At 45.9% G+C, this 18452-nt stretch overlaps 1 protein-coding gene across 1 annotated transcript; it reads left to right on the forward strand.

The window, feature by feature from the left end:
* The first annotated feature begins 820 nt into the window (after window positions 1-820).
* CNMD (chondromodulin) lies at window positions 821-13691 on the forward strand. Its single transcript, XM_065658456.1, has 7 exons — window positions 821-892; window positions 1240-1371; window positions 3773-3913; window positions 6480-6593; window positions 9168-9321; window positions 10474-10676; window positions 13476-13691. Exons 1-7 carry the CDS (start codon window positions 821-823, stop codon window positions 13689-13691), a joined length of 1032 nt encoding a protein of 343 aa, XP_065514528.1.
* The last annotated feature ends 4761 nt before the right edge of the window (window positions 13692-18452 follow it).

Genomic DNA, 18452 nt, shown 5'->3' on the forward strand with positions numbered 1-18452 from the left:
AGACAAATGCACATAGCCAGCTGTAGCCTTGTGTTTAAGCTTCCCATGGACAATAATAGTAAGAGTAAAGAGATGCAGATGAGCATCCCTTCCAACCCAAATTCGTCTATGATCGTACAGTACTTTAGATGCTAAAAAAAAAATCATCTGAACATCACGGGTGACGGGAAACAGAAGAAATCTGAGGGATAACTTCACTTTAGAGGTCAAGCCATAAGGTGCCTATCACATTTTTAAATGAAAACATGAAATTTCCCCCCATGCTTTGCCCCCACCAAGCCTGTGCCAGGCCTGGGCTCCCTGCTCCATTTGCAGGCTGTGCCCAGCCTTGGCAGGGGGCTCAGCTGGAGCCAGCGCTGTTCGCTTGTGCCTCACATCGAGGTGTTTTGCAGAGCAGCCACTGAACAGCAGCTTGTCAGCTCCAGCCTCTGTGAATTCCTGTGGCAAGTGTAAAAAAGCAGTTTAAATTCTGTTCTATTTTAAAAGCTGTTTTTTACAGCAGCTGTCTGTCTGCCCGGTCACCTCTCTGCAGTGGCATGCGGGGTTGGGGGGGTTCTATCCCCGACACAATCCCTGACTCTCCCATCCACGAAACTGGAGACAAACCCCCGGGGGTGAGGGGGCGACGAGGCTGGGATGGGGGGGTCACAGCCTCGGGTTGCTCCGACGGCTGCTGGGCAGCTCAAAGGGCTCATTGTGCGGCGGGAGCGGGGCGGTCCTGCCTCCGCCGTCGGGGCCGGAGCCGGGGCGGGCCGGGGCGGTGCTGCCCCCGTCGGGGCCGGGAGCGGAACCCGGGGCAGCTCTCCCTTTCGCTGCAGCCATGGCAGAGGGCTCCGAGAAGGTGCCCATCGCCCGTGCGGGGCCCGAGGACGTGGAGCAGTGCCTGCCCCCCGTGAGTGCTGCCGGGCGGCACCGGGCGGGACGGGACGGGACGGGAGCGGAGGGCATGGGATGGGCCGACGGGTAGGGTCGGGATGGGATGGATCGGATCGGGACAAAACGGGTCGGGTCGAAGCGGATCAGGATGGGTCGGGAGCCAACGGGTCGAATCCGATCAGGATCGGGACGCGGTGGAACTGAGGATCAGGACGGGACGCTGCGGTCGGCACGGCCGGGACGGGGACGGGAACGGGTCGGGGCCGAATGGGCGTCCCAGGGCGGGGGTCCCTGGGGAGGGGGCAAAGGCTCTGCCGGCGGAGCGGGGTCCGTGCCCCGTACCCAGCACCGCGCTCTCCGCAGGCGTACGCGGCGGCGGCCCCCGGGCCGGGGCGGCTGCTGAAGGCGGGGGCCGCGGTGCTGATCGCCGGAGCCCTCCTGCTCCTGGCCGGGGCCATCGGAGCCTTCTACTTCTGGAAAGCCACCGAGCGGCAGGTGAGCACATCCTCACATCGAGGTGGGAGGGGGGCAGGTTGAGCTAGTGGCACGTAAGGAGAGGCAGGGGCTGGAAACTGTTCTTGCGAGGTGGATAAAGAAGTCTTTAAGCAGATTTTTTTTTTCCTGCCATGCTTTAAAAACAAAACAAACAAACAAAAAACCTGAAAAACAAACCTATAATCATTATCTTTGCTACCTGCTTGGATGGAGCCTCCTGGAAGCACATTTATTAATGAACATGAAACGTATCTTTGAGAGCACAGACACTACATTGATTTCTGCTCACAAATCCTCAGCAAACTCAAATCCCAACAAGTCCCCAGGGATTCACATCCTGGGCAAACTCCAGCTCTCAGGACAAAAAAAGCATTGAAATGCGTACATTCCTTTTTCACATCATCTGCATTCTTGGTCCAGATCCTACCTGGACCCTCAAATATGTACTGCTATATTTAACCCATTAATAGGCACCATTATTTCACTCCAGTGGTCTGTATGGCTGTGCATACAGATAGGCATTTATGGTCAGCAGCTGTGGAGTAATTTTTAAAGTCATGCTAAGTTTTATCACCTACATTTTTCTGGGGTCTATGAAAAACCCTGTATGCAAAGAACAGAAATGAGAAGCTGAACCAAACTTCAGAACATTAGAACAAATTAATACATTAATTTTCCTATTTATATAGGATTATGGTTTAAGACATTTTTCAAACATGATGGTGCAGTTGTGAATGTAACTTGCTCCATGAGTGCTATTAGTACTTTGAATTTACTTTGGAAGGAGGTTTGTAGCACCTCCAGCCCCGCACCAGTCCCCGTCAAGGAGAGCCTTGTGCAAATCCCAGCAGCCAGAGCCAAGGTCCCCCTGTGCGATGCACCCGTGCACAGAGGGATAATTCAGATAATCAGAAATTACAAGGTTTTACACCAAAAAGATAGGACATGTCACTAACCTCCAGGATGTGCTGTAAGAACTACCTGCTTCTCTGAGTTTCTGAAAGAGGAGAAGGACGCGAATGGGTAGGTGGGCAGGGAGGGGGTACAGCGTGTTCAGTTCTGACAGGTGGGTGCGCTGGCAGAGCACAGGACAAAGTTCCCCTTTTTTATTGCTCCCGTCATCTAAATTCTGCTTTGCAAAATGTGTCACACTGATAGTTGTCATTAAGATTCTAAGTTGATCTCCAGGTGAAGACCCTGGGAAAGCTTAGAGTTGTTTTTCCCAGCTGCCTTCAAACTCAGAAAGCTACACTTGGCTTGCAAATGTTTGTGCATTCTTCATCCATAAAAATTATATTTGGGGTCATTCATAACAAAATTTAAGGCAACTTTTAAATTGTTATTATTTTAAGTCTTTAATTATTCCACAACTGACAGGGCTAACAAAGTCTCAACTCTAGCTCAGCCCGCAGCAGGGGAGACCATGTACATTGGTCTGGTTTTATGGACCACGTTCAGCAGGAGTCCTAGACAGCTGAGAATATGGGACTGAATCTGTAGGACTGAGGAACCATAAATCTTTACCACCTTAGACTTTCCTGAGCGAAGGTGAGAGAAGAAGAAATTTGTCTCTAAGCTGTCAGTGTAAATTTTCCATTAAAATGCTGTAAGGCTTTTTTAAGACCAAAAGTAAACTGCTTGTGCAGCACTTTTAGCAGAGCTGCACGAGAGAATCACAAAACTCCTCCACAGATTGTGGTCCTCCAGCAAATACAAATCACACTGCAGCTTTCCTCATTGAAAACAGGATAAGGGCAAATACGCTGACAAGGAAAATACAAGTCTGTACAACTTCACATCCAATTTAAACGAAGTTCACATCCACTGCAAGCTAGGAAGCATGTTCATATTCAAGAGGAACCCATTTTCCTGTGCCTCAGCAGAACACCCTAAGAGATAAATAGGGGTTGGCCTCCTCTTGGGTAGGATGCTCACTCCTGCTCTCCTTTGGGAATCATACCAGCAAAAGAAGTGATTCCCAAAATACGGCACAGAACAAGGTTTTGAAGTTGGAGTGAGCCTGGGTGTGGACATGTTGCTTTTGAAGAAAAACTGTCCATACTAATAGGTGTGTGTGCGGCCCCTGAGCTCCCCAGAGGAAGGACCTCAGGAGGTCTCTAGCCCTATTTGCTGCTGGGGGGTCAGAGCAGGTTGCTCGGGGCTTCAACCAGCTGGGCAAGGATGGAGAATGCACAACTTCTCTGGGCAACCTGCTCCACTGCCAGCCTGTCCCAACTGTGAAGTGTTGCAATGGGGTGGCCTTGGTTGTTGGAGGGTTATCTAATGCCTACAGAAATAAAAGTTAGGAGCTGAACAGGGACATGAGTCAGATCGATCCATCCCCTGGTGTAGGAGGAAGGCAATAAGCAATTACTGAAGTGTGCTCTTCCATCAATTCCAGGTGTACAACGTTCACTATACTATGAGCATTAACGGAAAAGTACAAGACGGATCGATGGAAATAGATGCTGGAAACAACTTAGAGACATTCAAAACAGGAAGCGGGAGTGAAGAGGCTGTTGAAGTTCATGATTTTCAGATTGTAAGTACCTCCACCCTTGTCTTTCATGTAACACGCTCCAGTGCTGGACTCTCTAGGGGTACCCTGCTCTGCCTTGACTTCTCTGGCCCAGTGGGTCTTGGGTTCCAGCCCCCAAATATCCACACAAGCATTCACAGCAAGCCAGGCAGTTTCCTCCAAAGCCAAGTCTAAGTAAGTGCCTTTTGGGGACAGGTCGTGCCAGGTCCCACTCTGGGAAGCAGTATGGATTAGGCTGCATCAGGTTTGGCTCCACATAACACTTCGCATTTTCAAACCACTGAACATGTGCCCTTGGGGTCTCACTAGAAAAATGTTCTGGCGGGCTTGTGACACAGCCCCTGCATGATTTCAGATGATGTGAACTGGAAAACCCACCTCCCCAAAACATCACCATTTTAGGTGCACAGGATCAACACGGTAAGCCAAGTAGGCACCAAGGAGAGACGGCGCTAGGCCCAGGCAGCATGCTCTGCCCTGAGATCAAGGATGGGAGCTGCTCTCCATGGCTTGGCCCAGGTTCATCCCCAGGGGACAGGATGGAAGCATCTAGCATAGCTCATGCATCTGTGCACCGAACACAGGGTGCTGGGCCACTTGAGCTGACAGCAAACACACTCAGCTCCCCCAGCAACTTGCCTGTGGCTGCTCAGCACAGAGCCTGGATTAACAGATGCTGAATCCCAGCAGAGCTCAATAGCTCAGGTGGAGCGGTTCGCTGAGCTGTACCACCTCTGAGCGATGAACGGCACATCCATGTGGTGTTGCAGAAACCTATTTACAGGGCCCAGATCCTGCAATTTATGTTCTCAGGTGTGAAACACTCAACTTCAGAGTTAAGCCCTCTGCAAGTCAAAGCAGCATCTAAAATAAAAGCGTTGCTGCCAGGAAGACTTGCCCAGGGCTTCTGGAGCAGCCACTTTCCACCTGCTGAATCTAAGAAGGTGAGGAAATTCAGCTCCTTGGCTTCTCAGCAAGTACAAACAAATCCATGCCAGGAGACCCAGGACCCCGACTTGCCTGACAGCTGCAGTTCAGCCTTCATGAAACTCTCGTTAACATCACCATAGCAACATTATTAGCAGCTGAATAAGTGCACCCACAACAAGCTCTTCTGCCATTGCTGTTCCACATCTGCACAAAAGCACCAGCCGGCTGGAGAGATGTTTGAATTCACATTTCTTCCACGCGTGCTGCTGGTGAGCTACTGCCTGTCGCAGCCAGGTCAGAAATCAGCTCCCAACACTAACCAGCTAAAGGCACATCCCAGGGACAGTGCCCGCTCGTAATGACAGAGGGACAGGGGCAGGCTCAGTGAGAGCAAAGGGATGCTGCCAGTCGACTTTTGAGCCAAGAACGCGCATAAAGGAGAAATAAATTGAAGAGACGTGCTTCCAACAGCCAAGGATTTACATTAGCAGCTTTGGATTGACTGGCACCGCTCGAATGATTACACGGTCAGTGAAGACTTGGATTTGGCAATATTAGGATGCTCCTACTATGCTTGATGCACCACAAAGCCCCATTCCCTTGTTCACCCATCCCTGCATAGCCATCCCCTCTCTCACTGCTTCAGAATTAGTCATTTTGTGTTGAAGGGTGTCTGTCCAACTGTACAGGACTTGCAGGCACATAGGTCGTGACTCGACTCAGGTGCCTCGGTACCATCCATCTCAAGCTGCCCTAGATGCCTACAGCATCCATGATGTCCGTGGCCCCCTGCCCAGGCAGCCGAAGGCTAGGCAGAAAACCAGTACATCTCCAACAATATTTATATTTAGGTGGTTGAATGAAGCTCTCACAACCCGATGCAAATTTTGCCATCTACAATGAAGTATCTCAATCCATCAAAAAAGAGAGCGCTCTTTTGTAGGTATCCAAAAATCTACAGGAGAAATAGAAAAACTACAGGCAAGGTTCCCCTGCGCAAATGTTGATGGCCAAGGTGGTGGCACAGGGCTGGCAGAAATGACCCCAGACTTGCAGGAGAGCTGAAGCCCTCTGGATTTGCTGGGATACCCTTCTCTTACAACTAGACATCCATGGTTTGGGCAACTGCATTACTCCCTCATAGGCCAGTTGAAGGCAGTCCCACAAACAGATTTCTGCACCAAGTTCCCCGTTACGAGCTTCCCCTTGCTGTCACCGCCACTTACGTGTTTAAATTGGACCAGGCTGCCCCCATATTTTTGTAAGTCTGTGTCGTAAGGGCACCACGCCACCAGCTAACACAATTTCAAGGCTGCCTACGTTAGGTGCTAAGTTATGGTTCAAATCGTGTCAACGAATTCCTTAACAGAGCTAATCCAAGTAGCCTGCAGCGGGCACAGAGGCACTTATATAAAACACCCCCATCTTTCAGAAATCGAGCGAAAACTTCTAGACCCATTTGACCAAAGCTGTAATGCTAAAATGATGAGGGAGGAGTGTTTTATTGCATCTGTTTTTAAATAAGACTCAACCTTCAGACTGAAAATTTACCAGCAATTTTAACAGAGCTCAAGCGCTTTCTTGGGGGCGGTGGGGAGCTGGGGGGCTGTGCACAACCCCCTGCCTTCTGCTTTTGCAGGGCATCACTGGAATCCGTTTCGCTGAAGGAGAAAAGTGTTACATCAAAGCTCAGCCAAAAGCTCACGTCCCCAAAGTTGATGCTATGACTAAAGCGAGCCTCACATCTGAGCTGGTAAGGGGTAATTTTTTTTTTTTTAAGCCCAAATCTTTATATAGAGAGGGTCTTAAAGTGGTATTTAAATACAAATAAAAATGACATTAAAAAAACCCCTGTGGACAGTGGTAGGGTAGGATAGCTGGGGGTTCATTGGCTGATTGCAAGGGGTCCCTGAAAGGTAAGAAAAGCAAAACTGGTGTCCGAGGTGTCACTGTGTCCAGGGGCTTCGCGAGAGGCTGCAGAATGGGGAGAGAGGGAAGACGTGGACCAGTGTCCAGCAGATCCACAGGAGACCTCAGTGACAAGAGCATCTGCCTGAGATCGGGCTGTGCACAAGGCTGGGAAGGAGAGCATGGAAGAAGCAGCTGCTTTAGTCAATGCAAAGAGGAACAGTGGTAAATCCCAGGAGATTCCTATCAACGCTCTTGAGCAGAACCATGGACTCCATCATTTAAGCTCTCTGAAATAGTCAAGAAAAGGAGAATTGTGGAATGTATTATTGGTTAAACGGGTATTATAAAAACGGTTTTAAAAAGTTAAGAATTTGCCTTCTTAAATGGCATCAGACTTCGTTTTAGCACTTTGTGCTAACTAAATTTCATGGAATCTGCATCACAACCACCACAAAAGCTGTGATTCTCACCCAGATACTGTCAAAATCCCCCCCCTAGCTCACCTTTGTAAAAAAACCTATTGCTTTAGGTGTGCAAAGCCCAAGTTTCCCAGAGCTCAGACCCCCAAACCCATTGGTCCCACAGGGGCAGCTCCGGTGACCTGAGCAGGGGCTCAGCCACCGGCAGGACAGCACAGGAGATCCACAACCCCTTTCCCCAGGTTTGCTCCACTCCCGAAAAAATAAAAGCAGATACAATTAGCTGGGAGAGAGGGACCATCAAGGCTGCACCCATCTGCAATGGTGCTTTGATTACTGAGCATCTACTTTCTCTAAATCCAAACAGGAGTCTGTTGCAGACTCCCTTGAAGTTGGTGGGATTTCCCCCCATGATGGGGAAGAGATCTTGCCCAAATTCCAGGCAGAGCCCTAGATCTTTCCTGCCTTGGCTAAGGTCAAGGTTTCAATTTTTCATCTTTTTGTAAGAATGAAGCCACGGTCCTGAAGACATTATCCTAAATCAGTCAAAACGTTATTTCTCATTTTCTGCCTGGCTACAGTAAGCCTCTTTCCTTGTCCTGTTTTCTGTGCATCTTCTCCAAAGATGTATCGCCTACACAACCATTGCAATAAATTGTATGCACTGAGGCCACCAAAACAAGGAACAGATCTAGTGCTGCCATTGGGATATTGACCTTTCCCTGTTGCTCAACTTTTCAGGTTAGATGGGAATGGCAAAGTAGTATTTACTTTTCTAGAGCAAGTCCCCTCTCTAATACACATGTATTTAGGAGAAAGTATGCATATGCCATTATCTTACAACATATATCATAATCAACACCGCCTATAAAAATGATTAAAATAAGCTTTTATAGGTGCTCAAACTCTGCCTGCTCACAAGTCAGCATCATCTCAAACAGAAACAAAGGACATTTTTATTTCTGAAAACTAGATTCAGATATTTCTAATGCTGATAAAAGCTTAAGTGGGAGAAGAAAGAGCACTTCTCACTAGACAGTTTGGATAGCAAACTTAAATGACTTGAGACCTACAAAAGAAATCAATAAACACATTAAAGGAACAGTAACTCAACAGAATAAATTGATCTAGTCAGTTATATAACAAGTTTTGATGACTTTTATGGAAGCAATTTAGAATTTTAACTTTGAAATCATACTGGTTTTCATGATTCACAAGTCAGTTTTCTTTTAATATTTCACTGTTGCTATAAAATACTTACACATTTTATGTAAAATAATACTTTGAACTAACAACTTTAAAGAATCAATCACTGGCATTTTCCTACATTACTTTGAAGATATGAACCAAAAACCTGCAGGGTACACTTCAAAAAGGCAGGCTCCTTTAACTCACACTTCCAGCTTTTGGTCAATTGAATTTCTTTCGCCAAACGAGACCTTTAATCAGACGGATCACATTGACTTGAAACTGGAAGCTGGAGCAGTTCTCAAGCTATAATCCTCTGGAACTTCTGAATAAGGTGTTTATTTGATTTTTTTTTCTCTCTATTGTAGATACAGTTATCTCTTGGGAGTACATCAAATGAGAACAGGGCATGATAAAAAATATTAGAGTCTTGTTTTCAGCTGACGTATTTCATTGCTGCTCTGCTGAAGGTGGTAAATATTCAGTTGCTACCACCTGAAAAATCCGGTGTTTTGGGCTAAAAGACCTCCAACACCTAGTCCTTGTACGTGGGGCAAAAGCCGCCCAAGAGAGAGACAGGTGAAATCTAAGCCCCAGCAAAGCTGACAGCAGTTTCACCATTCATTTCCATGGTGGCGACCTTTACTCAGGCTTTGGCTCAGTACAGTCAGTTCACGTTCAGGAAATACAAGGATGCTCGGTATTAGCTGCAGCGGACGATTATACAGCTTGATGCTCAAGAATTAACAGCAAGCAGGCACATGACTGTTCACTGAGCTAGCAAAGGATTTACGCTCTTCTGTTTGCAGGAAGATGAAATCATGCCTGTGAGATTTGACGAAAACTCCCTTATCTGGGTGGCTGCAGACGAGCCCATCAAGCATAACAGTTTCCTAAGCCCCAAAATTTTAGAGCTTTGCGGGGACCTTCCAATTTTCTGGCTGCGACCGACATATCCCAAAGGTAACACTTCTTGTATTAGAAAAGTTTGTTATCCCTCTCTTCACCTAAACACCTTCCCCAGATCAGGTCTGCTACACCAAGACTTGCACATCTGGGAAACCACACTTACCCAGATGTTTGGTCCTCTCTAACTGCCTTTCCTCAAGACAATTTACATAACCCACGTGGGTGACTTACTGTGAGACGAGGCATTGCCAGACAGGTCAGCCTCCTTCTACAGAAGGACAAGACAATAGCTTAAACTAGCCCCAAAATGTTTTGGCAGCTCACACCAGATAACAGGAACACCAGACCTGGCCAAGAGGTAGGGAACCAGCAAGCTCCTGATCTGGGACCATAGCCTGTCATGTTTCCCACCCTGTTTCTCCAGAGGACGTCACTGGAGTGGTGGGACAAGGTACTTTAGGTAGGCAACTGGCAGGTGAAGTTCAGGAGGTGCTGGAGGCTGTCTCAGGACTGAAGTACTCCCATCACCCACAGCCAAGCTTTGCAAAGGCGTTCAGGAGTCACAAGGGAGATGATAACTTCCAGGCCTGGGAGGAGAGGAGAAGGCTTGAGAAGATGTACTCCTCCTTGGTCCGGTTCATATCAGAACGCTCAAAAAAAAATAAAATTAAAAAAAAAAATAAAAAATTAGATCACCTGTTGATTCCAAACTGCCAGTATTTTCCACTTTTATCATGAGCTTTCATATCCCACTGGGCAACAAAAGAGCAGTATCAAACCTGTCCAGAATCTGTCTCCACCAAGTTCCCTCGCTGCCCTTGGGAGAAGGGCACCGGCCTGTCACAAAAGCACTTTAAAAAATGAGGTGCATATGATGGGTCTTGCTAGTGCTGGCAACTGCTGCCAAGGCAACATCAGTGACCGCGCAGAAGGTCAAAACCAACCCTGAACTCCTCACACCCATTTTGCCTCAAGGGGAAGATGAGAGGGTAAAAAAGGGAATCTCACAGCCCTTCGGACTGACATTTGCTGCAGACACAGCACAGGAGGCAAGCAGCTCCCGTGGCGATGTTTATCAAGTTTGCCACCACACAGTTTCACCTTTCCCTCTGCCCCCTTCCCTTTTTCAAATCACTGAAACCTTAGATAATGTGTGGATAAAACAAGGAAACACTGAAGATTATCCTCTTGTGATTATTTCCTCAGCTAACCAAAGGAGAGAAATGAAGAGAAACAGACGCCAGTCAGAATCAAACTTTGATGCAGAAGACTTGGAAGGTGCTGCTGAAGAAGTAAACACCAGGTCACCCACCACACAGCTGACTCAAGAGCTTGATCTCCAACCTAATGAAACCAGGCCAATGGGACAAGAAACCGACCAAACGCTTAATCCGGACAACCCATACAATGTACGTATTTGCTCTATAGTCTCCTTTCAAAGCCCAAGCCTGCTGTAGACAGGTAATACTGGTGAGATGGGGTTTGTCTTTTTTTTTTTCTTTTAATCTACACAGTCTTTGCCTGTTCAGTTTTTTCTCTGGAAGAGGCTTGTAAAACACCTACTGAGTTCAAAAAAAGTTAACTCCTGGTTTTCATCAAACTTCAGTTTGAAACAAGCACAAGTGTTTGAGGTGGCAAGTTTATGGCAAATTGACCCCAAGTTGCTTTTCAGGGTTCAGGTCCCTAAGCAGCACTAGAGAGATCCGACAGGGACAGCACCTTCTGAAAACAAACCAAAGCTCGTCTTCATCAGACAGCTGAACCCCGTAACCTACTGACAACGTAAAGAGAGAGTCCAGTACCTAGAAATGTACTTTGCCCCGAAATAGGAATTAGCATCAGAAGTGACTCATTAATGTGACCTCATTAATGTTTATAAATATACAAAGGGTGTCATGAGGATGGAGCCAGGCTCTTCTCGGTGACAATCAATGATAAGACAAGGGGAAATGGGTATAAACTGGAACACAGGAGGTTCCATTTAAATTTGAGAAGAAACTTCTTCATGGTGAGGGTGCCAGAGCACTGGAACAGGCTGCCCAGGGGGGTTGTGGAGTCTCCTTCTCTGGAGACATTCAAAACCCGCCTGGACGCCTTCTGTGTAACCTCATCTGGGTGTTCCTGCTCCGGCGGGGGGATTGGACTGGATGATCTTTCGAGGTCCCTTCCAATCCCTGACATTCTCTGATTCTGTGACTACTATCGAGGAAAGCAGCGTCAGTTTCTGGTTGCAATGAGATTAAGGTTAGGCCAAATAAATCTGTTTTCTCAGCCTCTTCTCTATGACAGTAAACGGCTGTGGTCTAGCAAATGAATCACAGAGGAGAACCTGTTCACAGACAGCAACAGTGGGCGGAGGATGAGTCTCACAAAACTTGTTCTCGCTCTCTCAACACGAAGCAGCCCCCAGAAAGCGCAGAGGCTGTGCCCCCACACCTCTGCCGCGCTGCAGGAAAAGCGGCTGCACAGTAGCACCTTCCAGTCTGCTGCACCCGCGACACACAATTTGCACCCACCATTTGGTGCAGCAGGAGTAAGTCATTTTAATACAACACTGTCACAGGATAAATGCCTCCTGCTTTGGAAAGAAGTCCCAGCTTTGACTTGACATTTATGCAACAGCGGGAGATCATTATACTGTGACAGCGTTCTGCCGAGTTGACATCCCTTAATTAAACTTAAATTAATCACTCCAAATAAAGTGGATCTAAATCGACTCTCTCACGAGGTCAGTAAAACAGCAGCGGCACTGGAATGTAATTTCTCACAGCTACTAACGTGACCGTGTCCATGGGGTCCAAGCTGCCGTGTCCCTGCAGGGCAGCAGCAAAACCACTGCTGCAGGTCCCCTCTTCCAGCCAGAGGGACCCTGGGCCAGATGGAGAACATCCCATCAGATATGGTCACCAGATGTTTCCTGTGCAACCTGCTCTGCTGAACCTGCTTTAGCGGGGGGTTGGACTAGATGATCTCCAGAGGTCCCTTCCAGCCCCAACCGTTCTGTGATGCCGTGACTTCCCTCAGCCTGCAGGGCAGGACTCACCTTCACCCGGTTGTTGCGTAGATGCCTCCATCCAAGCTTTCTTTAGAGGCAGATTCGGCCAATTCAAAAGGACCATAATTATACCGTGGGTCTTTCCTGTAGGATGAAGTGACTCCTCCCTAGAACTATTTCTCTTCACCCACTGTGAGTGGAGTCTGGATGATGAGCTCAGGTGTAGAAGGTCACATTGCAGATACCCGAATTCAAGGATGATGAGTCCTGTCCAAGGGAACAACATCCTCCCTGCTCTCAGGGCCCAAATGACACCAAACTGTCACTGGCGTTCTGTACAAGCCCAGACAAGAGATGGCACCATCCCATGCCTCACCTTTTCAGTCTGCTGCTGGTTTTCTGAATGAAAAACACTCAGGTAAAAAAAACAAGCGTTACTTTGGCATTTGCTCTTTGCTGCTGCTGTTTTTTGAAATAACACCAGCCGGAGAAAAACAAATGAGTTTCAAAAAGCAGAATATCCAGGTTACTTTTTTTTTCCCAGAAAGGAGGAAAGGAATTGAGAAGGGTGAAGGCGAGAGCCCGCTTTTACATATTTTATGTGTGCCTTGCTTCATGTAACTCCTTACTTGTCAGATACAGAACAGGCAGAATTCTCACTGTCCACAATGCACCTAAGTGTGGCAAAGGGGATAAAAAAGCAGACTGAAAGATAAAAGAGAAATATTCAGAAAACTGCAGAGTAATGGAAACTGACTAGTTTCCTGGAATGGTGTAAAAAAGCGTTAAAATACAAAAATTAAACCCAAACATTAAGAACACAGCATACACTTCGGACATTGTAATCTACATGAAAGACCCAGATAACTTTCTTGAAATCTTTTCCATCACTAATATTTAAAATTTTGGAGTTTACTGCTGTTGGATCTTTTGCAAGGACTGTAGAAGAAAAATAATGAAGTTAGAGCTCCCTGTTGTTTTCTTCCATTTTACACGGGTGACTGCACCAATTCTACACTTCTACAAAAAAAGAGCAAGACAAAAGAAAAAAAAAAAGGCAAGATGCACAGGGTCAGTTAGTGGGAGCTCTGTTAACTTCGACAGGACTGAGATTTCAGTTTTTACCTTTTGTAGGGTTAAGAGGAGCATCGGTACATTCTGCACTCTCTGGGAATGAGGGCACCGGGATGACATTTAATATTTTACATTTCAGCAGCTGGAAGGTGAAGGGATGGCTTTTGACCCCATGCTGGATCACCTGGGCGTGTGCTGCATTGAATGCAGACGAAGTTACACGCAGTGCCAGAGGATTTGCGAGCCTCTCCTGGGCTACTACCCCTGGCCTTACAACTACCAGGGCTGCCGTACCGCCTGCCGAATCATCATGCCCTGCAGTTGGTGGGTCGCTCGTATCATGGGCGTTGTGTGAGAAAAAGCAATCGGAGCCTTGACAAAATAAGCAGGGATGCAACGGTGACAAACTGGTAAAAGACGACAACCAAAGCAGCAGTACCAATTCCGGCCTTTAAATCAAAGCAGGTGTTACTGCACCAAAAGCAAGGTCAATGATATTAGAACTGTACATAAACAAACAAACAGTCTTAAATTAAAATTCCATTAGCTTCAAAAACGACAAGGGTATGGTAGCACTTACTGAATTCAAACACTAAGACATCCAAAAAAAAGACAATATTAAACTTTGCCTAGAAACTGGTTTAGCAGTCCAGAAGCTTGCTCATAAATCCAAATTCAGCCTTCGTAACAAAACCCTCTCTCTGAGCTAGATGTGAAAATTTACATCCAATTAGGCAACTAGCTCAACTTGTACATCTGGGAGTACCTTTCATCCGTGTAGCTTACTTAAATAAATCACAAGTTAAGTTGCTCCCCGTTGCTATTCATACCAAGTTGCCAGGTCATTATGAATGGTTATAAAGCAATTACAGCATACCTTTCCCACAAAGCTGCTCTGGGGGACACGGGAAAGTGCACATTGTGCTAAATCGGAAACAAACGGCAGGAAAAGGGGCTGCGGAAGGGAATGTGCGGGGTCGCAGAATCAAAACCCTTCGCACACCCCAACATCAAAGAAGCCCCAGCATCAAGAATCTTGTATCCACGATACCGCTGTAGTGTCTAACAAGTATCTGCTACCCAGCTACTATGGCTAAAGTATTTACACGCAGTTGCAGAGCAAAGAGGCTCAAGGCCCTTCGGAATCTACAACAGCCACTGTATTTATAAGTCCTTGAACCAGACACTTCTGACACAAAATTACAACCCCTTTTTATTCCACATGGAGAGCAGGCACTCACGGTAGTGCCTTTAGCTTAGCTGAAGCTAACCTCCATTCCCTGCAAGAGAAAACGCTTAACAAGAAGGAGAAAAAAAACGAGGGAAAATTAAAAAAAAAAAAAAAAAAAAGGAGGGGGGAGTTTCTAACCTCACCCTTGTTGCTTAAGCAAACTGCAATTATTGGGATTGATCCTATTAGGTATTAAATCTCTAAGGAAGGTACTAAGCTCAAATACTAAGCCGGAACGACTTAGGATTTCTAGCCTTGGAAAACAAGGATAGAGGTGCCTGAATCCATACTATACATCTCAAACCCTACCATTGAGTTTCTGGAGCCATCTACATGGGTTTTATAAACAGAACGGTCCAATTATTCCTTGAAGTTCACTTTCTGGAGCATTCGTTTTTGTGACTAAACAGCTCTCGAGATGTTGCAAGCCTAGTAATGTTATTAACGCTGCATGACACACAGAAAAAAAGGAATTAATTTGACATAATCGTGGCTTAAAGAAAATAAAGACAACCTCATGTGGAATGCTAAACTGCATATCTAAAAAGCAAAGTGTTAAATGAGAATGAGATGAGAATAGAATTCAGTATTTTGTTCTATTTCAGCTTTTTTTTAATATAAGCTTCACCTTCCCTTAATCTGAAGAACAGACTCGCTTTGAAATATTTAAATTAAAAACTTCTTAAAGTGGGATTTCAAGGCCTGTTAAATTTGAGTTTCTGCTTTTTTAAATGAAAATGACCTTGATCATTATGTTGTTTTAGAAGTACGTCATTCATACGCTTAGAAAAGTCTGTTTTCCTTTCTTTTTTTTTTTAACTGCAGATTAAACAAATATATTAAAAAAATGGCAATTGCTTTCTGTGGTTTTTTTGATGTAGAAAGTGTAAACAGTACATTTATGTACGTGTTCACGAACCGTCGGGAGAGGAAAACAAGGGGATTGGCGAGAGAAAGACTGAAGACAAAGAGAAGGAAATGAGACTGTCTATGAACAAGACTGTTGCTGTCTTTCCCATCTAAGGCCGTACTGAAGCAACCCATAACCTGCTTCTCCATCTTCCCCCTTGAGTTAAAAAAAACCCAACCAACCAACCAAGAAAACCTTCAGAAAATGCTAAAAATTATCACTTCTGTGGTTTGCATGTCTACTCATTCTTAACAACATTAACTCTTCCTAAACAAAAACTTGTACCTGTTGTTTTATCGGACTCGTGGGCACGTTAAACCACCACAGGCAGCACGTTCGCCTTGAGAACTCTTCTGTAGGCACCGGGCCGAGAAAGCCCCAGCGGTCACAAGAGAAGCAGATACACAGCCTGGGACCAGTAAAATTGCCGGAGCTACAAAATCGCCTAAGTACAACACAGAGGGCACAATTCACCCATTTCCAAAAGATACGCAGCAAAACGCCTCCCTCAACTCATGCCTCAAGTAATCGAATTTTTATTTTCCTATACGTTGTATTCAAAGAAAGAAAAGTAAAGAACTCTTGCTGTGGCAAGGTTGAAAAATCTTATTTAAGTGCAACATCTAATTTTGAAGGAAACGTTCTGAGGCGACGTAGCAATGACAATAAAACTAATGATCCAACAGTATGAAAAGACGCAGCAATATTCCCCGCAGTGCTGGCTCAGACTACGGTTCTAACTATCTGCAGTGATCCTAGTCACTGTTGTACAGCATTTACTAACAATCTGCTAATCCCCCACGAATGTAATGCCTTGTACACCAAAGACGTTACAAAACGTCTGGATCTGGAGGGCGTTGAGCGGGGGGATGCTCCTTGAATCTGACCCTGCACTAGCAGAAACCAGTTCAAAACCTTCCCTTGGCCAAAGTTGAGGGGAGGAGGAAAGAAAGAGGGATGAGCTTGTCACCAACCGTGTTTCCCACCACAGGCGGGTGGATGTCAGTCAGAGCACTGCAATTCTACTATCCTTAAAACTTAATTACCCATGTGATTGTGTGCTAGGAGGATGGCAGGGCAGATTAGAACAGAAAAAGGGGATAAATTCAGGCCGGTGGAAAAGAGAAGGAAAACAGGCAACACAGCCATAATCTTAAAAAGACTGAAAGCCAGTTGCAGGCACGAGGAGTCTCTTCTCTGCATCTAAACCCCCTTTCTCCCCACTTAAAAGGAATGAACCCGAGTATCTCCCTTTGTCCTTTTTGATAAGGGAATCATCCTCCACTTGTATCTACACTGAGATAGTAAGAAGAAACTGGGAGGCGTGGAAGCAGGGGGATCTGCCTCCCATGTAACACTTCACCCCTACCATAGCACAAATAAATTCCAAGAAAGTTTCAGTGAAGAACAGACTTGCGCTTGCTCCATACAGTGCAAAAAAATAAAAGTAGAGAAGCAAAAAACTACAGTTTGCCAAGGACAGATTACTGGCTGGCATATCAGGGTGGACAGAATCTCTGCTCAGAAAGGGCAAGAGTTAGACTGAACCAGGAGCATCACCATCTTCTGCTTCTGAGAGGCACAACTGATCTTTCACAAGCACCACAGGGATACCAAAGATGAGGGAGGCTGCCTTACACTACAAGAGACAGGTTATTTCCTATGACCCCCAGAACAGTAGCAGAGAGTAATCCCATCTGTGGTATTAACCAGGAAAGCTGCTGTTCCCTCTTGCTGTCCTGTTCCTGTATTTGCAGATCAGAGCACCGAGGCGAAACTGCCTAGGTCTTCTAGACAGTACTATCCACAGATGACCAAAAGGTTTGGAAAGAAAACCTCAAGACAAGTTTGAAGACAATTAAAACATCATCCACTCTGTCTTTAGAGGCGGTTCTCTGCCTCCAGCCAACTCATTGCCAGCGCTGCAACAAATTCCGCTCACCCTCTCTGGTCCTGAAGGAAATTCCCTGTGTCACTGGTGCCCTTCACAGCCTCTACTCAACCTCGGAGCTCCCTGCCATCTCTGTCTTGACCTAGGGCTTCTGGAACCATTCTGTGCCTGTGTTTTGTCAACAACAAAACATATACAGCTCACAAAGTTCATGAAGCACCTTTCCCTCAACTTTGAGGAAATTTTACGTACTGCGTTAATCCAATCCCGTCCCACCAGAAAAAAAACCAGTTCCCTGCCCCTAAGGCAACAAGAGCTGCCGTTATTGGTTCATCTACATTCTAAACTGGAACACACACAGATTATCTGCCTGTGCTCAAAACCATGCCAGAATTATGTTTAGACCTGCAAACTTGGCTTACAGGATTGAGATGGACAGGGAGGTCTACCACTTGATTGCTACAAGTTTTAGCCTGAAGCTAAAGCATTATATTTGCATTACATATGCCTCAAGAGTACATAAGTAGCAATGCACTTTATTTTACTTTTTGCCTTAAGCTAAGTGAATTGAATCCCGAAGCACTGAAACAGTACCCACTTAATACAAGAATACATTGTGCTTATCTGAAGAAACGTTCCCATGGTCTTTCTGTAAGTGAAAGTAGACAGAGGAACCCCTACTGTGTTCTCTTCAGTAAGAACAACCTGATTGGCAGAAAACATCCTCAAGTTACTTTTTCATTTCTGTTAAAGAGATTTTTATCTGGGCTTTTCCCAATAGCAAGTCTTGGCTAAGCTCTGTTAAGTGCTCTGAGTGAGATTTATAAAGCAAGGCTGGCCAGGAGACAAGAACCCGATTTTGTGACAAAGTGAAGTGCTCAGACATTTGTCTTCCTTCTACATTGGAAAGGAAGAAATGCTTTTAAGAGCATAAATAAAAAGCAGCAAAGCACTTATGCAGGACAATCGAGTTAAAGTCCCTGTTCCAAATCAAGTCAACTTCAATGTTAGCACCCCATACCGATGGCAAATGCTCTAGATATTGAGCAACTAGCTACTTGGAATTCTCTGAAGGGCAAGAAAT

This window comes from Caloenas nicobarica, chromosome 1, assembly GCF_036013445.1.
Source record: "Caloenas nicobarica isolate bCalNic1 chromosome 1, bCalNic1.hap1, whole genome shotgun sequence".
In the NCBI taxonomy this organism is placed as follows: domain Eukaryota; kingdom Metazoa; phylum Chordata; class Aves; order Columbiformes; family Columbidae; genus Caloenas; species Caloenas nicobarica.

What these genes read in the sequence shown, in the direction of transcription:
- CNMD (XM_065658456.1), top strand. Translation starts at nt 821, where the DNA reads ATGGCAGAGGGCTCCGAGAAGGTGCCCATCGCCCGTGCGGGGCCCGAG. An exon ending in GGAAAGCCACCGAGCGGCAG is followed by an intron (nt 1,372 to 3,772) that starts GTGAGCACATCC and finishes CATCAATTCCAG; the next exon opens with GTGTACAACGTTCACTATAC. An exon ending in AAGTTCATGATTTTCAGATT is followed by an intron (nt 3,914 to 6,479) that starts GTAAGTACCTCC and finishes CTGCTTTTGCAG; the next exon opens with GGCATCACTGGAATCCGTTT.